Source organism: Oryzias latipes, chromosome 23, assembly GCF_053564925.1.
Source record: "Oryzias latipes strain Hd-rR chromosome 23, Olatipes_Hd-rR_3.1".
Taxonomy (NCBI): domain Eukaryota; kingdom Metazoa; phylum Chordata; class Actinopteri; order Beloniformes; family Adrianichthyidae; genus Oryzias; species Oryzias latipes.
The window spans coordinates 11,963,221-11,990,125 of NC_136259.1; the positions used below are offsets into that span (position 1 = coordinate 11,963,221).

At 46.0% G+C, this 26,905-nt stretch overlaps 1 protein-coding gene across 2 annotated transcripts; it reads right to left on the reverse strand.

Moving 5' to 3' along the window:
- Positions 1-449: 449 nt before the first annotated feature.
- Positions 450-26,648, reverse strand: phlda1 (pleckstrin homology-like domain, family A, member 1). Of its 2 annotated transcripts, none has more exons than XM_023952513.2 (2): positions 24,828-26,648; positions 450-2,267 (listed from the first exon to the last, which is right to left on the reverse strand). In XM_023952513.2, the coding sequence occupies exon 1, from the start codon at positions 25,330-25,332 to the stop codon at positions 24,841-24,843; it is 492 nt and encodes a 163-aa protein (XP_023808281.1). In that variant the 5' UTR covers positions 25,333-26,648; the 3' UTR covers positions 450-2,267; positions 24,828-24,840. The 2 variants fall into 2 exon arrangements, with proteins under 2 accessions (XP_023808281.1, XP_023808282.1); XM_023952514.2 differs by lacking the exon at positions 450-2,267 and adding an exon at positions 9,820-10,508.
- Between the last annotated feature and the right edge of the window lie 257 nt (positions 26,649-26,905).

The window sequence follows — 26,905 nt, forward strand, 5'->3', positions numbered from 1 at the left end:
ACAGTGAAGCGATTCTTCCATTAACTGGTGCTGCACATAGGAAGCTTCTCTTTGCTGTATTAAAGTGGAAATCCGACTGTTTTGCTTCAGTTTTAAGACCCTGTGTGAAAGGACGCTGTAAATCTTTACGCTCTGCGGCGCTCCCCTGCAGCAGCAGCAGCAGCCTTTTGTGGGTCACAGAGCTGATCATCATGTGAGTTTAATTGAATTAGCCCACAGACAGCCGAGCTTCCGCAGCCACGTGCGCTTGGACTTTACACAGTGGCAGTTTATCTAAGTGGCAACAGCTGGCGGTGAAACCCAACTCTCCAATGCGTCTACATTTAGAACAGGAAATGCAGGGTGAGAGGTCAGCAGCAAAGCAAGAACGGCTGGAGAGCGGCTGGAAGGGAAGCATTTAAACAGGTCATAGATTCAGAGAGAAGAACCACAGGAGACCCCCAGGAGGCTGGGTTTGGCAGACTTTTTAATGGAATGTTTCTTTTTGAGGTATGAAAATAGATCTCACATTTAAAAAAAAAGAAACAGACAGCGGCTGCAAAGAGCACAGCTATGATTGCATGAGAAATGATGAAGACCGGTAGGCATTCGGAGAAGTGCACACCGTTTATGTTAGATAAACCAGAACGGCTCCAGTCCTGTATGGGAGATGACAGCAGCGCAGAGGCATGTGCTGCTGTGGCGGCGAGAGCAGGGAGACACTCCAGGAAACAGCGTGCGCCACATCCAGATGAAACGCAATACAACCCTTCATTTCTGTTTCTGAAATGTTCCTGCAAACTCCTCCCTGACAAGTCTACAAAACATTGTATTTATTTCACTTGTAAAAAGGATGACTGTAAATCTCAGAGGCTGAGCGGCTCCACGGCTGAGTTTTTGTCTTTTCAACGAACAAATTGTTTCTTCACTTATTGCTAAATTCTTCTCTGAGCTTCTGAGCTATCCAAAAGGAGTTGAATGCCTCATAGCATGTGTGCCATAACAAGATTATCCAACTTTGAAAAACCTAAACCTTTGTTGTTCACGGTATTGCAACAATATCAACAATATCACAGAACCAGAAGGAGAAGGTTGCCTGTGTTCCCAACAAATGCAATTCGCACCGGCTGTCTCTCATTCGCTCGTCTGTAACATGCTAGATGTGCTAGAGGTAAAGGATGCACTGACACCCCCCCCCCTCCCTCCCTCCCTCCCTTCCCCAATTCAATCAAGCAACTAACTGGCTGTAATAGCATCAAACTAGTTAGACAGAATCCAGAGAAAAGATACTGGGATTTTACTTACAATCTCAAATAAGTCATAGAAAAACATGGTCTGGATCTGTGCTAATCTTAAAACCCAAACAATCTCTGAACAATATTTACCCGCTGAGGGACTCCTTCAGCTTTAGGACCTTTCAGACCAGTTTAGTCTATATTTGTCAAAATTTAACTTTGTCTTGGTTCAAATCCACTAAAGTTGAAGCGGAACAATAACTTTATTGTTTAATTAAACTCAGGCCCTAAAATGAGTTTACCTAATTTCCCCATCGCGGGATTAATAAAGTATCATTCAATTCAATTCAATTAAACTGAAAATCTGTGCCGTTTTATGGATCATTTTTGTCATTGATGAAATGATTGTGATTGATTCCACAGCAGCTCAGCCTCTGAAGTTATCAGCCTGACTAAGTAAACTACAGGACATCAAATTGTCTGTTTTTTAAGACTTACTAAATGGAAAGGCGTCCTTCCAATTTACAAACACAGCAGTCACGAAAATGCACCATCAACTAGTGCAGCAGACAAATCACAAAGGGAATAGAATGGAAGCTGCAATGGACCAGAGACCTGTGGAGGATTTGTCCCACCTTCACCCTGCAACAGCTGCAATAGGCTCCAACAGCCCCCATGATGCCGCTCAGGGCGAAGCACAAACAGGAGATGGGTGGATGTAAAGGAAGGTGAAACACTGTACAGTGAAGGAAATGAGTCTTTGGCTCAGATGACAATGCTGGTTTGAGAGTCTGAACATGTGCAGCTTCTTTTCATTTATCACTGACAGAAGAGTCTATAAAAAATATATTTACAGGTGTAATAAATAAGAGGAAAACCCCACCCCCTCATTTTCTCACATGCTGTCAGTCCTTCAGTCTTTTGTGAAATACGTCTGTGTTAAAGCCACGCCGTGGAGGAGGGGGGACTCCTGGAGGATGGTGGTTGGTGGATGGGGCAGGAGCAAAGGGAGATGAATCTTCATAGTCTTCCTCTGCTGAGCGTCCAATTCACCTGCAACAGATAAGACAGACTGTAAGCTGAGTCTGGATTTCAGAAGAAGGAAGTGCGAAAGAGATGAACGAGAGATGTTTCGAATAACACTGAAGCACTTTCAGACCAGAGTTAATTTCCTTGAATGAACTACTTGTGTGAGAGCTCATGTGAACATTAAACTGTCTAGAAAGACGGCCTCTTGGTGCGGTCCAGTAAAAGTGTGAATGCAGAGGAATGTTCCATCTGGACACCAAGTCATGAGTAAAGGTAACAAGTAAAAAAAAATGTTTTTAAACACCTGCAGCAGGAATATGAAGACGCAGAAATTACAAAAACATTGTAAAACATCTGGTGTAAATGCAGCTTAAAATTATATACTTTATTGTAGTTCATGGATTGTGAAATGTGGGAAAACTGGTGATTTAATTTTTATTTCCTTAAAGTTTACAGTTAATTTTGTTTGAAGCATGCTCAGAAGGATATGATTATTCTCACGAGAATTTGAACCTTTTATGTTGGCCGTCGATGAGCACGTCTTTTGCCCACGAGGTTGCAGCAATTAAGATTTAAAGCTGGGACAAAGAGCTGCAAAAAACATTACTTTGGACTCAAAGAGACTCTTTTCTTGACAAGCGGAAACAAGGTATTTGTTATGCTTGTTTTTGTGTTATTTTGTAGTGGTTTAATTCTCCTCAAATGTATATGTTTTGTTTTAGTTTTCACGGCGTAAAAAGTCGAAGGCACGCATTGTAACCCACAAGAAGTGTTATGACCTGAAGAAGTGCAAATTCAAATTCACATCTGGTCTCTAAAACATAATAGAAAAAACTGCAGGTGACATCAGGACATGTTTATCACTTGTGCTATCTTAGATGACCCCACCCTTATATTGACATGTTATTCCTATCATGACAAATGTGGATAAAGGAGGAAAGATTTCATGTAATCCATGGACACCAGTGAGGTTAACAAATCATTGAAGAAAAAAGGTTCAGCGCACTGTCTAGTGGGTCTAGATGACCCAACTCCCAATGGTAAAGTGCCTAGGATAGCACAAGGGTTAATACTCCTCTGTACTTTGGCTTTATCCTGGTCAGTGCTCATTTACTGCCCCTACATGAGGAGTGCAGTCACAGCATGATGCGTCCAGGCACTTTGTACCACTCTCAAGAGTGCAGTGTGAAAGCAACCAAAATAAAGTACCGTATTTTCTGCACTACAAGGCCCATTGGATTGTAAGAGCCATTGTCAATGAATGGTCTGTTTTCAAAATTATGTCATATATAAGGTGCACTGAACTATCATGCTAAGTACACACTCAGTGTATGATGCAAGTTCAAAAACCTGCACTAAACCCAGGTTATTGAATGCGATTTTTGCATAGGTTGTTTACACCAGACTGTCGCTACCTGATACCAGTGCATGTAGCCTTGGTGCGAAATGTCAGAGCGGTGCAAATCTGGTGAATCTCACTCCAGGCTTTTTTTAATTGTTGTTAATTATGAGATCACAGAAACTCTAGAACTTGTTCCTAACACGCTGCACATTAGCTGCATTAGCCGTGTTAGCGTATTTAGAATATGTGTAACTCCCAACCCTGTTTGCAACACTTAAAAACTAGACTGATACCGCTAAAGAAACGCTACTGTGACTACGCTAACTCCAAACCTTGTTATTAAGACGTAAAAAAACAGTCCAACAACGCTACATGGTAGCCACAGCAGGATGGAGGATCTTTGTTCATTACTGTCTTGATGAAAAACAAAAAAACACCACTAGCCCATGGAGCTGGAGTGGTTGCACCTGCTACGACGGCAGCCGCGGCAGATCTCCATCTGCCTGGAAGCCAACCGCCGGACAGCCAGCAAGGCGAGCTTAGCTGCCAAGGGACCAACAGCCTGGGCGGCAGCGCACACTAGCTCTGCTGTACCCTGGGCAGCAAGGCTCACTATGCTGTCCACCTGGCAGCCAGCTATTGCAGCAGGCTTGATCGCTCCAGCTCCATGGGCTCTGTGACAAGGTGTATACCGCCTTCCCCCAAGAGTAACCAGGGCAGTCTCCGCCGACCCTGCATCCCCAGTGGGTTAAGAAAATGGATTGAAGTTCAGGACGAAAATCCCTGCATTGAGCAGCCATGGCGCCCCTGACACACAAATCGCGTCAGGTGTGAATGCAACATTTGGCTCACTGCCATTTTTTTGAAAAAAAATTAAAGCTTTTTAATGTGCTATATTTTGTGTGATATATTTTTTAATATATCTCAGTAGTGTGCAAAAGAAAGATGCCTACAGATTACTTTTTTGAGATTAAAGCACTCATTCAATTCTTTCAAAAATGGTTGTGATAGTTGTCTTTAATTCCTACATTACTGGACTTTACATTAAAAACCAACAAATTGTTGTCTTCATACAGTTCAACTTTAGATTTTTGAGGTCCCACGGCGGTGCGCAGTCTGTGCAAGTTTAAACATCATACAAGAAAAGTTGACACCATCGTTCAGGTTCAATTACTTTCATGTGCAAGATGGCGGCCCACATAGTTGCAACAGCCTGGTGCTTGAATGGTCGGTTTTATGTTTGGACGATCTTCATGTATGTTTTGGGGACACTTGGTCGGGCTGATCACACCTACAGCCGACACGAGCTCCTTAATATTGGATTATGTTGTGATGGACAAGTATCAAGCGAGATTATTCGCTTGCACAAGATTCTGATGGAGGTAGCCAGGAGCCCTTGCCCTTTGCGGTTTGCTATCAGATCAAGAGGGCAGGTTACGGAGGCAGCCACTCAAATCACCGCACCCCAGCTTATTCCTCTACAACACCACATCCCTCACAAACGACATGGATGAACTGAGGTTGCAAAGCGTGAGAAACAACTGCGTTAAGAATGTTTGTGTTGCCCTTCTGCCGTGGTTTGGGGTGGGGGTCGGGGCTTCCGGTGCCTGGCGGGGGCGGTGGGGGGCTCCGTTGGTCGGGGGGTCGGGTCCGGTGCCTGGGTGGGGCGGGCTGGGGCGCTGCGTGGTCCTCTGGGCTTGGGTGTGGGGGTGCGTGGTGGGGGGGTGGGGTGGTGGTCTGGCTTGGCTTGGGGGGGTGGTCCCTTTGCCTGTGCTGGGGGGGGTTGGCGGGGGGCCCTGCTCGGGTGGGGGGGGCCCAGCGGCGCCGGATGGGCTGCCCATCTGCACCTGGGGCTGGGATCGGCCCTTCCCTGGCTCTGGGACGGGACGGGACAACCCTCTCGGGGCCCCCGGTCGCTCTGGGTATCACCCGCTTCGGCTGCGGGGTCTGGGGTGGGGTGGGGTGGGGGGCTTGTCGGCCCTGTCCTGTGGGGGGGCGTTCTGGGGGGGAGGGGGGGCCCATTATTAGTACGGGTCGGGGGGGCTAGCGGGTCGGGGTCTCCGCTGAGGCAATCAGTGGTTGCCTCGGCCGGTTGGCCTCCTCGGTCCCGTCGAGGCCTGACCAGAGCTCTTCTAGGGCCGGCGTCTGGGGGTGGGGGCCTGGGCTTGCTCCGGGGGGGGGCGACGCTTTCTGGCTCCTCTCTCTCTGTGTGGGGTGGGTGGTGCCGGGCCTGGGGTGTCGGCGCCTCCGGGGGTGGGCCCCTGGGCTGGGTGGCCCTGGCCCCTTTGCTGGGGGTGGGCTGGGGGACGGCTGTTTGACCACCGGGGGACAGTCTACCAGCTGTCCCCAACTTACCCCCTTCCTTATATAACCTCATATTAGGGTGAGGGGGTGGGGGGTTTAGCCTGCGATGCGCCTTGGGGGGGGGCTACTTGGGAGTGGCCCCCCTCCTATGGTTGCCGTATGGAGTGGGCCCCCCCTCTTTCGGTTTTATTTGCACCTTAGACACGTAGGGTCCTTGGTAGGGGGGGTGCTTGGACATCACTGCAAGCAAGCAGCAGATGTCCTCCTGGCACCCTACCCGCCAATTTTAACCGCACCTTAGACATTTAGGGCCCCTTGGTGTGGAGGGTGAGGGGACATCACTGTGAGTAATCAGGAGTTGTCCCCTTAGTGCCCTACTCGCCAATTTTAACTGCACCCCCCTTAGTACACACACCCCTCCCCCTTCAATATATACATTCAAACATAAACACACACACATGCACACAAACACCCTCTCAAACACCCATACACGCACACACATTTTACAAGGAAGGTTGGACCTGGGTCTATCTGTCCCCTACCCCGTCCCTGGTGGGGGGTGCGGGCCTCTTGGCGATGGCGGCCGTGTCCCTTGGGTGCCGGCTCCCTGGGCCCGGCGGTGCTCTCTCCGCGCGGTGGGGGGGTTCATATTACACCTGAGCCGGGGGTGTTCGTGTCCCTGGGGGGTGGGTCCTGGTCCTTGCCCCTGGGCGCTGGGCCCCGCCAAACTTCCAACATGGCCGAGCCTGGTCGGGCCATATTTATAACATCCCTTATGGGCCGCCCTTTTTTCCCCGGGGTTCCCCCCTCCTGGGCGGGGGCGGCGGGCCCCTGCCTTGCTCCTACCTGGACCAACCGTGGGCCGGGTGGGTGGCTGCCTGGAGTGCGGAGCGGGTCTCCCTTGGGGGGTCCTGGCTCGTACCTGGGGTCGGGGCGGGGGGATGCCCGGAACTCCTGGGTGGTGGTGGGGTGCTCGTCTGGGGCTGTGGGCGTCCCTCTCCGGTGGGGCCCTGCGTTGGGCTCTTCCGGCGCGGCGGGGGGCTGCTTTCCTGGCTGGGCTGGGGCGGCGCTCTCTTTCCCTCTGCGCCTCCCTGCTCTCTGGCTCTGGGGGCCTCGCGGCGGTCCTGCTGGCCCTGGCCTGGGTGGCGGTCTTGGTCGCCCGGGGGGCGGTTGTTCCCTGCCTGTTCCCGTGTGGCGCTGGGGGAATTCCGGCTGCCGCTGCTGCTGCGGCGGGGGTATGGGTGTGGGGGTGGCTGGGCGCTCCTCCTCCTTCTTTTCACATTCCACCATCCATTTTAGAAGAACATAAACACTCACCTGAGCACAGGTGTTAGCTCACCTTTGCACTAATAGTTTGCATGATTGAATGAATGAAAGATTTCACACTAGTTGGTTTAAAGGCATAGGTATGCGTTCGTGAACACTATCTGTTTTGTGTGCATGTTGACATGTGGACATTTCTGCGGCTAGCAGGTGTGTTGATAATATTTGAGTGTGTGTGAACAGGCCCCGCCCTTTTTGTACTACATTTGAACCGTACCGTAACGATAAACAACCAGTAAACCTGTCTGCTCTATGCTGCTTCATGGTCTTACCCCCCTTCCCCTCCTATTATCACCCTCCTACCCCCCCCTCTCTCTAACGTCCCTCTCTCTTGTTCCCCTCTTTCCTTTTCCGTCCGGTCCAACACCAAAGATTTTCAAACATGATTGAAATTAATAAAGTTTGGCCTCAATTACAAAAGGGGTTTATTCAGACATACCTTTGGTTTGTCTGAAGATGAATAACCCCTCTTGTTAGAATAAAATATGTCCAACACAAGAGGCCCTCAGCTCTCATCTGTTTGCCTAGCTGTTGGACAGGACAAGTTAAAAAAAAAAAAAAAAAAAAAAAAAAAAGAATGTTTGTGTTCTGCTCATCACGAAGACCTGGCTGCAACACTCTGTTCCTGATTCAGCTATCGCGCTAGAATGCGATACAACACAGCACTATGACCAAACAGCTGATTCCAGCAAGGGCAGAGGTGGGCTCTATGTATACATCAATAACAGCTAGAGTGCAAACACAGTGACCGTAGACAATCAATGTTCTCCTGACATTGAATATGTGAATGTCAAATGTGGCCCTTCTACCTTCCAAGAGAGTTTAATATAGTCATGGTTACAGGTGTGTACATCCCAACTGATGCTAATGCTAACTCAGTCATTTAACTTCTTCATGCTAGCATTAGCAACCAGCAGCAAAAATATCCTGACACCATGGAGATCATTGATGGAGATTATAACCTTACAGACTTGAAGACAGCTCTGCCTAAATTCCAGCAGTGTGTTAATGTGCCACAACAGGAAACAACACCCTGGACAAGGTTTTTCCAGAGGTCACCAACACGGTGCCGGCGGGCACCAGGTCGCCCCCAGTGGCCACATAAGGCGCCCGCAGGCCTGTTCTAAAAATAGCACAACCCACCAGTGAGCTGCATCTTAAGTTTACTTTTATTATGTTGCTATTCTTTTTTAATCACACTTGCATTTTGTAGATTTTAAAAAAAAGACAATATCCGTATAGGTCCGTAGTTACATAACAGCAGCCCTCCCACCAAGACTGGACCCCCACCAGTTTGCTTACAGGGCAAACCGATCCAGAGGACGCCATAGCAACTTCACTGCATGCTGCTCTCTCCCATCTGGAGCAGCAAAGGAGCTATGTTTTTTTTTATTTGAAATGGTTTATTTAAAGCAATGAAATAGGAATAATACACAAAAACAATATAATCATCAGTAATACATTCGTACAATAACTATTCAAACTTAGGATAATTAGACATATTAATAAATATTACTTGAAAGGGAGTGGAAGGAAGCAAACGTATATAATCCCACCCCTGTTCTTTTTTTTTTTTTTTCTACCGTAACCATTTTTTAACATGATTTATCAATGTCCGGTTCCAAACTTTTATCAGACAGAATTAAGAATCTTTCAATATCAATAAAGCACATGACAAAGATGAATTACTTAAATTATTTTGTAAAAAATAACTTTTAGAAATCAACATGGCAATGAAGTATCCAAATATATGAAGATTATGTTACTTATAAAAGTCGTTGATATTATTAAAAAATAATACTATGTCAGTAAAATAGACATAACACTGTTTCAGGAATTTTCATAGCAAAATTTGATCAAGTGTCAAAAGCTAAAAATATGTGCAAAATTATGCTACATTAGGAAAAGTCATGAATCAATTTTTTTGGAGCAAGTGAAGTATCATTAAAAGTCAATCAATTTAACCATTTTCAATAATTGATTAATCATTTGTTTTACTTTTTTTTGTATTTTTTTATGATAAGGTACTGCTGTGAAGTAAAATAAGAAGGGACGGTATTTTGTCGAATGACCAAGGTTGGCATTTCTTCTTCTGCTGATTAACAGCCGTTGTTCTTGGTTTAAACAGTTTATAGTTCTCTTCGATGTTATGTCTGCAGACATTAAATAGAGGTCCATATCCTTCTTCAGCTGATATCAGCGGCGCCTAAGAGTTGAGGTCAACTTGTCTGCAGGTCAGAGCTTTGCTGTTAATTAGGTCACTTCAGACTTTTGGAGAAAATGATGAATCTAGGCATCATATTTCTTGAAATTATTTGGCTCTTTGATTTATTACTCCATGTTGTTTCAGACGACCGTGATCAAACACTTCTCAAAGTCTTTCACGGTGTTCATAACCAGAACCTTGGACCGGTCCGGTGGACAGAGTGGTTTGACATAAATCCTGCAGCCTTTAACCCAAAAGTTCTCAATCTGCTTACGCTTCCTGAGAAGCCTGGCATGTTTGGCGATTTCAGCATTCCTTCTGATCAGATCAGATAAGCAGCCGACCCCTTGAGATTTTTCTTTTGATTCATCAGAGCTAGCTTGTGTATTTGATTCACAAACCTGGTGAGGATCGCTGGTTTATCCGTCTCCTTTCTCCTGGGGACCGGGTGGCAGGTCTCGATGGTGTTTAGATCCAAGGAAATCCCTTTAGACGTGAGAAATGATTCCATTTGGTGTTCCAGAGACTCTCCACCGCTCTCCGTTTCAGGACTGCTACCGCTATTAGCATTAGCAATGCTAACTCCAGCTGCATTTAGCTTTGCCCGAGGTTTGATCGGTACTCCAGTGAGAATGACATTATTCATCCTTACTTGTCCAGTCTTTTCTCCAGAATGTCGACCCGGTTTTCTCGTTGCTCGTTTTGAGCTCGGAATCTTCGGAAGTCTTCCATTAGATCCAAGATCGGAGTTAGCTCAGCATTCACTTGTTCCATAAAGGGATACAAAGCAGCTTGGAGATCATCAAAAGACTTTTTAAGGTCTTCGTAGTCTGTTTTTTCCTTGGGGGCCATGGTCAGCTCTCTTTTTTGGAGAAAATTAACTTTTTAAGTCATTTGATGATAGCTGTATAGCCGCAGCGAGGCACACACACGTCCACGCAGGAACCTGGAACCGGGTTGGCTGTGTGATAATGCTCTTTGTGGGTTACAGCTTGGCCTTCAACACCATTCTCCCACACAAGCTGGTGGCCAAGTTGGAGGACCTGGGACTGCCCCATTCAACTTGCCTGTGGATCAGCGGCTTCCTCTCCTGTCGCAGACACAGAGTCAGAGTAGGACATCATACATCAATTTAACTAAGCCTCTCCCCAGGGCAGGGCTCCAGACGCACATGTGCTACCAGTAAATTTGCCTCCTCCACCCTCCGTATTTTTTTATACATGGAAGGGGCACATCAATGATAAATGAAATGAGCAATGAAATAATCAATAAGACGCGAGCGCACATGCAAGGAAACACAAACACACACACATACTCATGAGACGCGAGCACACACTCGAGAGGGGCCTAGAGATAATCGAGCGCGTGTAAACATCTGTGGAAAGGAAACTGAGACAAATATCATCACAACCTGATATGTGCGTGCGTCTGAGCTATGAGCAAGCAAACTATTGATTCGTTCTTCCGACCTGCGGCTAGTGTACACCTTTTCATTGTCGTGCGCCGAGCTGACAAAGCAACCAATCACAGTGGGGTAAATGACTCTTGGGGGCGTGACAATGACCGGGCTTGAAAGCAGGAGAACATTTAAGGCAGGACACCTGACCACATTAAGGAGTTCCTTACTTTCCTTTTTAGAACGTATTTATTCGCTCGTAATTTTCTAAATACATGCAGTCAGTGCTGAACTTGTTTCTGGCTCGCACAGACCCGGAGGAGGGTTAAGGTTATGGTTATGGTTACGGTTAGGCGCGCAGCGGCGTATAAACCCCCAACCAAACGGTTCTCATGCACGTTGTGCATGTGTTACGGCAGCACACTGATGCCGCGGGAGATGGTCAGTTGAGGAGAATAAATGTCCCACACACACATGCGTGACAGCTTTTAACGTTTAACGTTAACAGGCCTTTAACATTAAACACGTGCAAGCAACAACAAGATTTAGTCTTAGACGCACTTAAAACACGTGGGGAAAATGCAACGGTAGACGTGTTAAGATGAACCAAATTATCAGAACTGGTGCAGCTAAACCACACCCCATTACTGAAAAGCATACAGGACGATCTAACCCGCTCGGTCAACCTGCCTCTGTCCCTTATGGGCAAGGTAGCCACAGTTAAAATGAAAATCTTACCCAAAGTTAATTATCTCTTCTCAATGATACCCACACAACCGCCACTAAAATGGTTCAAAACATAAGACTCATCCATTTCAAGCTTTTTATGGAACAACAAACCTGCGAGAATTAGTCTAAAACATTTAAGGCAGGACACCTGACCACATTAAGGAGTTCCTTACTTTCCTTTTTAGAACGTATTTATTCGCTCGTAATTTTCTAAATACATGCAGTCAGTGCTGAACTTGTTTCTGGCTCGCACAGACCCGGAGGAGGGTTAAGGTTATGGTTATGGTTACGGTTAGGCGCGCAGCGGCGTATAAACCCCCAACCAAACGGTTCTCATGCACGTTGTGCATGTGTTACGGCAGCACACTGATGCCGCGGGAGATGGTCAGTTGAGGAGAATAAATGTCCCACACACACATGCGTGACAGCTTTTAACGTTTAACGTTAACAGGCCTTTAACATTAAACACGTGCAAGCAACAACAAGATTTAGTCTTAGACGCACTTAAAACACGTGGGGAAAATGCAACGGTAGACGTGTTAAGATGAACCAAATTATCAGAACTGGTGCAGCTAAACCACACCCCATTACTGAAAAGCATACAGGACGATCTAACCCGCTCGGTCAACCTGCCTCTGTCCCTTATGGGCAAGGTAGCCACAGTTAAAATGAAAATCTTACCCAAAGTTAATTATCTCTTCTCAATGATACCCACACAACCGCCACTAAAATGGTTCAAAACATAAGACTCATCCATTTCAAGCTTTTTATGGAACAACAAACCTGCGAGAATTAGTCTAAAAACTTTAAAATCTGCAAAAAGCTGTGGAGGCTTGGAATTACCTAACTTCCACAAATACTTTCTTGCAAATAGATTACAATACATCTTAAAATGGTTAAACAATAATCCAGAAACCAACTCATGGTTAGACTTGGAACAGGCGTTATGTGAAAAGATCAACCTGTCAGATCTTCCATTTATTAGCCAAACAGTTAAAAAACAGGGCTGTTTCCAAAGTACTAATATAAATGCCACTTTAACAACATGGTGGGAATTTTAAAAATATTTAACTCGTCAATTCATCCGTGCAGAATGACACCCATCTGGAACAACCCAGACATCCTCATAAACAAAAAAATTATACACTTCCCATCTTGGCAAGAAGGGGGCGTAACACCACTAGAGCACCAGAACTTTGTCTAAACACCTTTAAACTGACAAAAAGTCCAAATTTGCAGCTAATCCATTTCAAAACACTTCACAGAATTTACTACACTGGACAGAGGATGTTCAAGATGGGTCTCAGTAACTCAGACATTTGTCAGCACTGCAATTGTAATCTACCTGCCAGTTACATGCATGCACTGTGGTTCTGCACGCCTGTCCAGGCTCTCTGGCAGCAGGTGTGTGCCAATCTATCAGTCTGGCTTAAGGTTTCAATCACAGCTTCACCGTCACTTTGTGTGCTTGGTGACATGAGTGCCATCGATATAGAAGGAGGATTAGTATCTATCATTTTCATAACTCTTTGTATTGCTAAAAAAACAATTTTAATAAATTGGAAAAACAAGAAAAATATAAATACAAGTCAATGTAGAAATCTGCTGTTTGATCATATCAGCTTGGAAAAAATGTCAGCCCAAAATTCAAGTAACTGTGAAAGAATTCAGTCTCTCTGGTCTCCCATAGCTAACTCCGCGACCTAGGGGGTGGGGGGCCTGGCCGTCACTGCTCCTTGCCCTGCCCATCTACACCTGGGGCTGGGATCAACCCTTCCCTTGCTCTTGGACGGGGCGGGGCAACCCTCTTGGGGCCTCCGGTCACTCTGGGTGTCATCCGCTGGGGCTGCGGGGTCTGGCTGGGTGGGGGGGCTTGTCGGCCCTGTCCTGTGGGGGGGGGGGGGGGGGGGGCTTTCTGGGGGGGGGGGGGGGGTCCCACTATCGGTACGGGACCTTAGGGGTTCGACGGGTCGGGGTCCCCGCTGAAGCAATCGGCGGTTGCCCGGTTGGCAGCCTCGGTCCCGTCGAGGCCTGACCAGAGCTTTCCCAGGGCCGGCGCTTGGGGGTGGGGGCCTGCTCTGGGGGGGGAGGCTTTCTGGCTCCTCTCTCCCTGTGTGGGGTGGGTGGTGCTGGGCCTGGGGCGTCTGCGCCTGTCAGGGATGGGGCACCGGGGCTGGGGGTCCCGGGCGCGTTGCTGGGAGGGGGACTGCTGTCCCCAACTTACCCCCCTTCCTCATATAATCTCATATTAGGGTGACGGGGTGGGGGGTTTAGCCTGCGTTGCGCCATGGTTCCATGGTTGCCGTATGGAATCGGTCCCCCCTCTCTCGGTTTTATTTGCACCTTAGACATGTAGGGTCCTTGGTAGGGGGGGTGCTTGGACATCACTGCCAGCAAGCAGCAGATGTCCTTTTAGCGCCCTACCCGCCAATTTTAACTGCACCTTAGACATTTAGGGCCCTTTGGTGCGGAGGGTGATGGGCCATCACTGTGAGTAATCAGGAGATGTCCCCTCTGTGCCCTACCCCCCAATTTTAACTGCACCCCCGTTGTACACACACCCTTCCCCCCTCAAAATATACATTCCAACATAAACACACACACATGCACACACACACCCTCACTAACACACACGCACACACTCATTTTGCAAGGAAGGTGGGACCTTGGACCATCTGTCCCCTACCCCATCCCTGGTGGGGCGTGCTGGGCCCTTGGCAACGGCGGCCGTGTCCCCCAGGTGCCGGTTTCCTGGGACCGGCGGTGCTCTCTTCACGCGGGGAGGGGGATCCCTGAGCTTTCTGGCAAGGCCAGAAGCCGGGGATCATATCACACCTGAGCCGAGGGTGTCTGTGTCCCTGTGGGGTGGGTTCTGGTCCTTGCCGCCGGGTGCTGGGCCTCGCCAAACTTCCAACTGTGGCCGAACCTGGCCTGGGTGGCGAGATGGTCACCCGGGGGGGCGGTTGTTCTCTGCCTGCTGCCGCGTGGCGTTGGGGGCTTCTGGCTGCCGCGGCTGCTGCGGCGGGGGTCTTGGTGTGGGGGTGGCTGGTCACTCCCCCTCCTTCTTTTCACATTCCACCATCCATTTTAAAAGAACATAAACACTCAACTAAGCATAGGTGTTAGCTCACCTTTGCACTAATAGTTTGCGTGATTGAATGAAATATCTCACACTAGTTGGCTTGAAGGCATAAGTATGCATGTGTGACCAATATCTGTATTGTGTACATGTTGACATGTGGACATTTTTGCAGCTAACAGGTGTGTTTATAACATTTGAGTGTGTGTGAAGACAGTCCCCGCCCCTTTGAGATTTGTATTCTATCTGAACCTTACCGTAATGATAAACATCCAGTAGCTTGTTGCTTTATGCTGCTTCATGGTTTTATCCCCCTCCCCACTCCTATGATCACCCTCCTATCCCCCCCTCTCTAACATCCCTCTCTCTTCTTCCCTCCTTTCCTTTTCCGTCCGGTCCAACACAAAAGATTTTCAAAAACAATTGAAATGAATAAAGTTTGGCCTTGATTACAAAAGGGGTTTATTCAGACATACCTCTGGTTTGTCAGAAGATTTATAACCCCTGTTGTTAAAGCAAAATATGTCCAACACAAGAGGCCTTCAGCTCTTATCTGTCTGCCCAGCTGTTGGACAGGACAAGTTAAAGAAAAAAAAAGAGACCAGACCGGGGGGTGGGGGGTATGAAGGCGAATTTGCAGTGAGACTGAAGGAGAACAGGAAGTTAGAGATGTCCTTAACATTCAATTTAGTTTCAATATGCCTCTCCCCCTTAGTATGATCTGTGTTATTATATATTTTATATTTATTTTTTATATTATTATTAGTATTTTAAATTATTTTAATTGATCATTCAACTACAAAGACCCATGTAGTCATCAGGGCAACTTTCAGTCAGCACAGTGCTAAATTTCCAGCTGTATTCGCGTAGGTTGGGGCCTTGCTCCCGCCCCTTTCTCCTGATATTTTTGCGATGATTGACAGGTGATGTTGGAGCAAAAACATACGTCTCACACCAGGTTATCTGCGCAGCGTTTCGTCCACCTGGGTGATCCCAAACACGCTTATTGTGCATCTTGGCTGCACCTATTTGGTGTTGCCAACATAAATTTCAATTAGTTTTGGAGCTTTTCTCTACCAAGCACTTTTTCTATTCTGGTATTTTGTTTACTATTTGTACTGTCATGACAGCGATGGTGCTGTCAGTTTACCTTCTTGTTGCATCTTCAAAAGTGCAGAAAAAAATGTGACACTGAATTTGAAACAGCACATTGTCATTTCTGCATCTATTATTAAAGTATATATTAGTAATACAGTGGACATTAGTAGATTTGGTTTGCATGTTGATTTACGGTATGCGCCCCTAAATTTTCTGGTTGTGCCCCTAAAATTCTCAGTTAGGGGCCACAGTGCTCCTAGTGAAAAAAGTTAGTCTGGAGCCCTACCCCAGGGTTGTGTACTGAGTCCTCTGATGTACTCTGTACACATACGACTTCACACCTGCCCGCCATAGCAACACCATCATAAAGTTTGCGGATGACACCACAGTGGTGGGGCTCATCTCTGAAGGGGATAAATCTGCCTACAGAGATGAGTTGGAACAGCTGTCAAAACGAGGGGTATGACAATCATCGTGGAAAGGATTGTAATCCTAACTAATAGGGGTAAAAATATTAAGCTTGCTCTGGTCAACTAACAGTATAGGAGGTCTTTGCCTGCACCTGTCAGTCCCTTTAACTCCTGTGCCTTCGTTTGGAAGGCGTGTGTTCTGTCACCGTGGCCTACCCCAAAATTTTGTGGTAGTGAATGGGTGTAGTAAGACAGGCTTCAGAAGTTGATCCCTGACAGTCAGCTGAAGCATCGTTCTGCAATTCACTTGAAGCTCACTTGCACAGATCCTGCCTTTACAACAACTAGCCAGAGTGATGGAGTGCCCCTAACCCAATCTTCAAAAAGTAAAGCCTAGACCTCTGTAACTGGCTCAATGAAAACAGCAAATATTTATTTTAACAAGGATTAATTTATTTGTGTTACCCCTCTACAGTATCAAAAGAAATATTAATCTCCACTTTGGATGTTCAAAAGAAAACACATTTAGACATAAAACACCAGGTGAATTATTTGACAGTCCAATAACAAGAAACAAAACTTGAGAGTCAATAAATCAGACAATCAATCAATCAATAAAAAAATCCAATATAAAATGGCAATCAAACAAATTACCAGATAGGAACGAATAACTCAAAACAGTGAGGCTCTTGACTTCCTCTGATCAACTAACTCCAGACGTTGATAACAGTGTCCTTCCAGAATGGGCACGAAATGCCCAAACGGCATAACAGTCAGTTAAACAAACGGTTGTGACTAGGGGTGTAAGAAAAAATCGATTCTGCAATATATCGCAATACGTCATTTGGCAATACTTGTATAGATTCAAAATGCTGCCAGATCGATACTTATTTAATTATTTCTGAGCATCCTTCAGCGTCTAACTCTTATTGTCCACTTTCACCCTCCGACCGCTAGTTGGCCGCAGAGAACACGGAGCCTCTTTGAGCAGCTCTACTCTGCACAAGACAACAGAAGACTGCAGCCAGAGCACATGCAGCTTGTTCTGTTGTTATGAGACATGAACTACTAAGTTTTTACTCAGAATGGATACCAAACAGAAACTCTGAGCCATGTTGCTGCCAGTAAGATATGAAAACGTGGATTTCTGTGCTTTTTAGCGGCTCAGATAAATAAGATAGACAATGAAGCACGGCAGCAGCTAATAGGCTAATGCGCTTAGCATCTGCTAACATGCTAGAAAGCGGGCTAAAGTTCTGCAGAACCTCAAAGCAATGGATTCTAGTTTAGGGACCTGATGGATCAGAAGGATGTGTACAATGCTCTGAAAAAGGCTGACATTTTGGTGATCAGCTTTATCAGTTACTTCCGTGTGTGAGAAGCGTGGCTGCAAAGGTGCAACAGAGCAGATATGTCAACAAAGCCCCTTTTTTGTCACATTAAAGCAACTTTCCTTCCTTCTGTCATGCTGCCTCATCATCCCAGTTTATGTTTCTGGAAAAAATCAGTGTGTGTCCCCCACCCTTTATTTTTAAAGCACCATTCAGGCTTCTGAACTGTTTAAAAGCACTAGAGAAGCTACATCAGGGCTCCAGACTGCGACCATTTGGTCGCATTTTGCGACCAAAATTTGAGAGTGTGCGACTGAATTTTACATCCAGTCGCACATGTGCGACCAGTAAATTTGCCTCCCCCACCCTCCGTATTTTTTATACATTAAACGTGGAAGGGGCACATCAATGATCAATGAAATAATCAATGAGACGCGAGCGCACACGCACGCAAACACACACAAACTCGCACACATACTCATGAGATGAGAGCACACACTCGCGTAAGTGGCTAAAATGCGTGTAGGGGGAGGGGCCTAGTGATAATCAAGCGCGCGTAAACATCTGTGGGAAGGAAACGGAGACAAATATCATCACAACCTGTGCGTGCATCTGAGCTATGAGCAAGCGAACCATTGATTCATTCTTCCGACCGTGTACCAGTGCCAGAGTCTACAGCAGGGGTCTCAAACTCGCGGCCCGCGGGCTATTTGTGGCCCCCACCTTGAAATGAAAGTTCAATTTTAATGCGTCCTGCCAGTTTGTATGAATGACACCTTTTCATTGTCTTGTGCGGAGCTGACAAACCAACCAATCACAGTGGAGTAAATGACTATTGGGGGCGTGACAATGACCGGGCTTGAAAGCAAGAAACCTGACAGCCCCCTCCCCAGACCACATCAAGGAGTTCCTTACTTTCCTTTTTAGAAGGTATCTATTCGCTCGTAATTTTCTAAATGCATGCAGCCGTGCTGAACTTTTCTCTGGGCCGCACAGACCCGGAGGTTACGGGGGTCACAGTTAAGCGCGCGGCGGTGCATCCCCCACAACCAAACGGTTTATGCACGGCTGCTACGGCAGCACACCGCTCCCGCGGGAGTCAGGTCAGCTGAGGAGAATAAATGTCCCACACCTACATGCGTGACAGGTAACGGGGCTTGAACTTTAAACACGTGCAAGCAACAACACGGTTTAGTCCGAGACGCACTTAAAACACGGTGAAAATGCAATGATAGAAGTGTTTGAGATGAACCAGCGGCTCGCCTGGATCATTGGGGAGACCAGGCCGGGGGGTATGAAGGTATTAATGTTCCAAAATGGACGAGCTTGTAGATTTGATTTGAGAACTTGTAATACAGAATGTGAAAACTTGTGCATCAAAAATCTGCATCTGTGTGTAAAAATCTTCTGCTGTGAACTGACAAATTTCCATTTGCATGTGTTTATTTAGAGTTACAACTTCAAATCTGTGATTACAACTGCTCAAATGTGCTTCTGCGTGTGCTCGAATCTGCTGGCGCAAATCACAAGTGCGCTACAACTGCGCTCTGAATTCTGACACATTCCTTGCGAGAAATTTGTGTCAAAAGTGATCTGTGTCCGATAATGGAACAAGGGGGGGAGGGAGGGTTAGAGGAGGCGGAGTCAACCAATCAGAATGCAGGACTTAGAGGACTTGGTAAAGTTAGAAAGATCTTCACAGATTCGGACTTCCTGCTTCAATAATTCTTGTAATTGACGTTAAAATGTGACAGCAAGTCTCCCAATCATTTTGTATTAACATGGAGAGTGAACTAAAAATGCATTTCTAAAGAAAAAACTCTGTTTTTCGTGCTTAAATGAAGACATGCAGCTAGACGGCTGCCAACAGGAAAATCATCTTTGTTGTAGCAGGACAACAGGGCCAGGGCTATTGAGCATCTTTATTATAAGTCATATGGATTAACATTTGAAAAAAAAATGTATTCGATTAGATCAACACGTTCCCAGCGAGCGACGTTCAAGGCGACGGCACCGCGGAGCGCGGCTGTGGCGGACCCAGACGGCTGGCTCTACGCGAGCGACAGGCGTAGAGCCGTCTGGCCGCGGAGCTTGGCGGCTGGCCGCGGTGTCGCTGGTTACGCGACACCGCGGCCAGCCGCCAAGCTCCGCGGAGGAAAGAAGAAGCGAGGATCCCGCTGACTGATCCTCGAATCCCCTTCCTCTGCGTATTTCGGGGGCTGGTCGCTGAGCGACGGCGTAGAGCGGTGTCGGCGCTGGGCGAGGCTGGGTCTGCGCGACAGCGGCGCTCCGCTGTCGGTCAGCGGGTCCTCGCATCGCCTTCCTCCGTGGAGTTCGGCGGCTGGCCGCCAGCGTAGCGCGGTGTCACAGACCCAGTATGGTTTCTAATACATGTTTTCAAATGTTAATCCATCTGATTTATAATAAAAATGCTCAATAGCCCTGGCCCTATTGTCCTGCTACAACAAAGATTATTTTCCTGTTGGCAGCCGTCTAGCTGCATGTCTTCATTTAAAGCACGAAGAGATCATTTCTCATTAAAATGCAGGAAAAAAACGGTAATTTTTCTTTAGAAATGCATTTGTAGTTCACTCTCCCTGTTAATACAAAATGATTGAGATTCTCTGTCACATTTTAACGTTTATCGGAAGAGTTATTGAAGCAGGAAGTCCGAATCTGTGAAGATCTTTCTAACTTTACCAAGTCCTCTAAGTCCTGCATTCTGATTGGTTGACTCCGCCTCCTTTAACCCTCCCTCCCCCCTTGTTCCATTATCGGACACAGATCACTTTTGACACAAATTTCTCGCAAGGAATGTGTCAGAATTCAGAGCGCAGTTGTAGCGCACTTGTGATTTGCGCCAGCAGATTCGAGCACACGCAGAAGCACATTTGAGCAGTTGTAATCACAGATTTGAAGTTGTAACTCTAAATGAACACATGCAAATGGAAATTTGTCAGTTCACAGCAGAGGATTTTTACACACAGATGCAGATTTTTAAGCACATTTGAGCAGTTATAATCACAGATTTGAAGTTGTTACTCTAAATGAACACATGCAAATGGAAATTTGTCAGTTCACAGCAGAAGATTTTTTACACACAGATGCAGATTTTTGAAGCACAAGTTTTCACATTCTATATTACAAGTTCTCAAATCAAATCTACAAGTGCGTTCTTTTTGGAGCATTTTTACCTTCATGGGGGGGGCGGGGGGGTGAATCTGCAGCGAGACTGAAGGAGAACATGAAGTTAAAGTTCAATTTAGTTTTAATATTCCTCTCCCCCTTAGTATGATCCGTGTTATTATATATTTTATATTTATTTGAATGTTTTGTAATGGATGTAGCCCATTTTTAATCAATTGGTATTTTAAATTTTTTTAATTTCTCACATAACTACAAAAACCATTAGGACACATGTCCCATAATGCATTGTTTTGTAGTCATAGGGCAGCTTTCAGTCAGTTCAGTAGTAAATTTCCAGCTGCGTTCGGTAGGTTGGGGCCTTGCTGCCCCCGCCCCTTTCTCCTGATATTTTTGTGATGATTGACAGGTGATGTTGGAGCAAAAAAATATATATATGTCACACACCAGGTGATCTGAACAGCGTTGCGTCCACCTGGGTGATCTCAAACACGCTTTTTGTGCGTCTTGACTGCACTTATTTGGTGTCAACAACATACATTTCCATCAGTTTTTGAGCCTCTCTCTGATCTCAGGTATCTGTATCGATTGTTCTGATATCCAGTGAACATCGCCCGTTCTTTTACAGTTTACCTTCTTCTGTCAGTTTACCTTGTTGTTGCAGATTAAAATGTGACACTGAATTTGAAACAGCGCATTGTAATTTCTGCATCTATTATTAAAGTATTTATTCATAATACAGTGGAAATTAGTAGATTTGGTTAGAATGTTGATTTACAGTATGCGCACCTAAATTTTCTGGTTGTGCCCCTAAAATTTTCAGTTGGGGGCCACAGTGCTCCTAGTGAAAAAAGTTAGTCTGGAGCCCTGTACATTAATACTGAAAATAAACAGCATTTTATTTACCCAATAGAAACTTATTGGTTAACTTAACTTATTGGTTTCTATATTTTAACTTACCAAAATAAAAGCACTATGAATTTGCTTTGGTAAACGCAACTTATATATGAGATACAATTGCAGTGCTTAACATTGTGATCATTAAACCGAATTTGACCATTTTATTACAGTGGAAGACATTAAAATTCAGGTTGAGTTTTTTCAAAGTCATATTTAAAAAAAAAGAAAGAAAACATGTTTCGGTAAAATATCGGGATACGTATCGTATCGCAGGGCCCGTATCGGGATACGTATCGTATCGCCAGACTCTTGCCAATACACACCCCTAGTTGTGACAGTTAGCTTCGGACGGTTCTTTTCTGCAGGGAAATCAGACTGGTTGCTAATCCCGAATGGTCTTCAAAAACTTAAATGTTCAAAGTCAGTGGTGCCCGCCTCCTTGGCCTCAGCTGTTTTTCCGACTTGAACTGAATTCTCAGCTTTTAAAAAAAATAAAGGAAAAAAACAGTACCTTCTCTCCAGACCAGTAGAATGGTGTAAAGCTGTTGAATTACCACAGCGATTAACATCACTGGGATGTTAGCTTTATGGCAGGGGAATACCCTTTTCAAACACGACCGCTCTGCGGGAACTGCTCTTCTCCACTGACAGAGCTGTCACTGACTCCGCGCCCTGCCTCCGAAATCCCAATGTTTCTGGCCTGGGGAAACTCCTCCTTACGTGCTGGCTGTCTTCCTGCACTGCTCACGTAACGAGCGAGATACTGCCGCCTCAAAATCACTGTCAAACCTGCTTCAGGTTATTTTCTTCCAACAATCTTTTAAGTAGGCCCAAATGTTGCAAATACGTCATTTTTAAGATTTTTTCTTCTTAAACCTTTGCTCTGCCTTAACTTGTAAAATTAGTTATGATTCATGTGTCTGTCTGCTCTGCTGTAACACAAAGGTTTGTTGTGTTTTGCTGTTGTATATTAGTTCATAATGTTAAGTAAGATGTCTTGGTATGCTGCTGCTGCTGCTGCCATAACATGCTAATGAGGCAAATGACTGCAGATTGGCCATTACTGTAATAATCATTTTTGGCAGCCTAAACGTTTTCACATTTTTAACTAGGCATTTAGGTGTTAATTTTGAGCCTGCATGTATGAGGTTTATTTTTTATTAATTTACGAATGTTGGGTTATGATATAAGTCAATAGAATTTGCATAAATCTGTAGGTAGTTTTAAAGATGAATATTTATCATTTACTACAACTCTATGGTGACAAAACATAATGTAACAGATCTTAACTAAAATGTACCAATCAAAGGATTGAAGACAGCAAACATGAGCTAATTTTTCTTCTCTGAAGTAGAGATTGATATAGAACATGACCATTTAAATGTCCTAAATTTCCAAACTCCAGTGGTTCAAATCATACCTGAGGTCACCAATGTCTCACGAGCAACTAACTAACCTGCTGTTGTTAGTATCAATCATTCGGGGGGGAGCAGATTTCATATGATGATGTTATCGACGAGTTTGCATCAAGGAAGGCTAGAAAGGTTAGATTTTAGTGTTTTCTGTTCTTAGTGTATTGGTGCTGCAGTTATATTTATTTTAGCGTGTTATTTGTGTGATAAAAGATTTGTGCTTTACAATATTTATTTTATATCATTTATTGAATATTGTTTGATTAAATATTTTCCTACCTAACTGTATTTTTGCCATACTTATGGTCTTTTATTTTGTATGTTCTGATAACTGTTATAATGCAGTGCAGAATTCTGATAAACGTACTTTTTTCAATCAATTTCTTAATTTCAATGACAATGAAACATGTCAGCTGACATGGACAAAGTGACTCTATGGCTACGTTCACACTGCAGGCTGAAACGACGCAATTCCGAATTTTTTGCCCCTAAGCGGCCCAATTCCGATCTTTTCATGACAGTCTGAATGACACAGATCCGATCTTTTCAATTGCGACCCAGGCCCCGTGGATTTGCCGTCCTGATTCCGAATTGTAGCCGTTCTTTTCAATTGCGACCGCCGTCTGACCGGCCAGGCGACTTGATTCCGAACTGTACGTCATCGACACGCAACAAACGTCATCATTTTGCGTTGAAGTAGGCGGGAACGAGAACGTAAACATCAACCATGGTGGACGATGCTGCTGAGAGCAGTCAGTGGAAGGGAAGCAGGTCACTGATTGGATTAATATTTGGGCTGATCGCTCTTTTCAAGCCAAACTCCAGGGCTCTTATCGCAACTGGGCGGTTTTTGAAAAAAATTCCAGCTAAATAGCAGAGCGTGGTGTTAAACCTTTCCCGCGATAACTTTTTTTTCTTTCTCCCCTTTCCACCGTGCTCAAGCGCGGGGGACCCGAGGCGGATCCTCCTCCTCCCTGTTCTGATCCTTAGATTCTCCAGAACGGGTTAATAAAGAGTCCATAGCATTTATTCTGGGGGAAACCTTCTTTTATTACCGTCATCCTTCCTCCGTAACACACAACATGAATGTGCGCCCACACTGCCCCCCCCCATCCTCTATCGCGGCACGCGCTTGCACACACGCGGGCGCGCGGCCCCAACACATACACATTTCCTTTCCGCAACAGTGGGTACAGACGATCTCGACTCCATTGCCTTCTTAAAATGAGAAGATTGTAATTGTGCTGCTCCTTCGTGAAAATAAATTTAATATTACAAAAAGAGCTCCGCTGTTGACAACACTGTTGTTGACATCCATTGTTAACGTTTGCTCCGCAAACAAGTGACGTCGTTCACCGTTGAGTATTCTTCTGGCTTCTGCGCATGCGGGTCTCGTTTGGGTCGTGTCACGGTCACACTGGAGATCACAAAAGTTCGGATTTACTTGGAAATGTGAACGGTCTAGCAAATAATTCGGATTTTTTCAAAAAATTGAATTGAGCATTAAGCCCTGCAGTGTGAACGTAGCCTATGAGAGGGGGGGGGGGGGGGGGGGCGCCTGGGGAGGGTCTCGCCCGGGGAGTAATTCAGGGGAGAACCGCCACTGTCCACAGCATACATCATGTGGAGCGCGCGAAGCAGATGTTTAGTCAAATCCGCCCATTCATTTTCCGTTTGCACCTCACTCCAGAGTGTGACCCTCCATGAGGTCTTACTCTGGGGTTGGAGATGCTCCAGGGCGGGTCTGGTTACATAAGCGTCACCGCTGCAGAGGATTTCTGCTCCAACAGCGGAGCGCTGCACCGGATCGTCTCCTTTCACCGGAGCACACCCGCTTTTCTTCCGGAAAAAGAGCGGGACGTGTTCGCGGGAATCCCCCCTCACCCCCTCGATCGTCTTCCACGTCTTACCGCTGGCGGCGGGTCACGCAACGCTGGAAGCGCTCCGGACGCTGTTCTGTCCGGGCATCTGCACCACCAGCAGCTGCTGCTTCTGCCGGGTGGACTTGACTGCCAGGATCGCCTGGCGGTTCTTGTACTGGACCATCTGCAGGGTGATCTCGGCGTTCCAGCCCTCGTCCTGTGGGCACCTGAAGTCGATCTCCTTCCCATCGGTCATGACCACCGTAAAGTACACGTACTTGCCCTTCCGCTCCACGCAGTCCACTGTCTTCATGTTGGCGAAGTGCAGCTCCTTGATCTTGGCCGCGTCGCCGCCGCGTTGCGGCTGCGGGTGGTCGTGCTGCTTGGGCGGCAGCAGCAGGACGCCGTCGTCCGTCAGGACGCAGAGCTTTTTCTTCCAGAGCTGCAGCAGCCCGTCGCTGCGCTTCTCTAGCAGCCCTTCCTTCAACACCTTTCGGCCGTTCTCCAGCATCTTTTCCTGTGCGCCGCACACCGATTGATGGGCGGGGGGCATGGGATCTTGCCGGTCTGCCGCTGCCCGACCACCGAATGTGGAGGAGGATTGGGGGCGGGATGGGTCTGGAAAGGCGCACCGCCCTCTCCTAACACGGATAAGGATGTGTGTAAGAGAGTGAGGGTCCCTATCTGCTTTTGCACTCGATTTTCTTTATTTCACAATTTTATTTCCATAACCCCTGTGCTATCCTATGGGGTCAAGATGATCATTGACGTGTTCTCCCTACCATGACAAAGGTGGATAAAGGTGGAAAGATTTCATGTAATCCATGGACACCAGTGAGGTTCAACAATCATCGAAGAAAAAAGGTTCAGAGCACCGTCTAGTGGGTCTAGATGACCCAACTCCCAATGTTAAAGTGCCTAGGATAGCACAAGGGCTAAAATGCAACATTACAACAGCAACAAACAGCAGCACCACTTCAAAAAAAAGGAACATCTCAACAACTCAATGTTCCTCCAACACGCTTCTGTGTAATCGAAACCGTCTCATCAATTTTACGTTTTTGTGCAATTGGAACATACAATAATAGGTGATCAGCAAGACACCTTTATAGGAGTGATTCTGCAAGTGGTGACCACAGACCACCTCTCCGTCCTCATGGTTTCTGGCTGGTGTTTTGGTGACTTTTGAATGCTGACAGTGATGTCACTCCAGTGGTACCATGAGACGGCATCTACAACCAACACAAGAGGCCCAGGTAGTGCAACTCATCCAGGACGGCAAATCAATGTGAGCGTGACAAGAGGGTCTACCGTGTCCTTCAGCATAGTGTCCAGAGCATGCAGGCACCAACAGGATACAGGTCAGTACATCTGGATGGAGGAAGCTGTAGGACGACAACCCCACATCAGGACCACTACCTCCTTGTATATTCAAACCAAAACAGCCAGAAGAGAAAAAAGCATCTTTCCGAAAGTTCATTTTTAGTTTTAGCCAACAGTCAAAATCTCCAAACACGCCTGTTTGAACTTGTGTCCACTGAGCTTCAGCTGGTAGGTGGGCTTAAACCTCCTTAGGGTGTTATGGTCTCTTGTAAACAGTAATACATGTGATTGTTAGTGGGTGAATAATTAGTGTAGAAGTGCAAAAAAAAAAAAAGAAACATTGAGAGAATCCATGGAGACTTATTTATGGAGACATCCAACTTGTTTTTTTTCTCCGAGTGCTTCATCATTTAAAATATATTTTAAATAAATGAAGCCATTTAAGGTTGTGTTAGATTAGAATTAAACCAATTTCCAAAATGTTTATAAAATAAAATATATTTTACTCTTAACTGAAAGAAAAAACTAAACCAGAAAGAAAAGAAAAAAAGTTTCACCATCTTCAAGTCTCTGGATTAAAAGTCTTTGACCAACTTTCCCCATCATCAGGTCACAGCATCTTTACACATTGATGTTCATATTGAAGTTTTAATCAAACTATAGAATTTACAGGCTGAAGTTGCTTTTAAAGGCTTATCTAAAGACCAAGTTCCTGAGATTTAATTTTATTGCTGGAATGTTCCTGAGATTACTGATGTGCAGCAGCGCCCTCTGCTGGCCAGCAACACTAACTGCAGAAATGA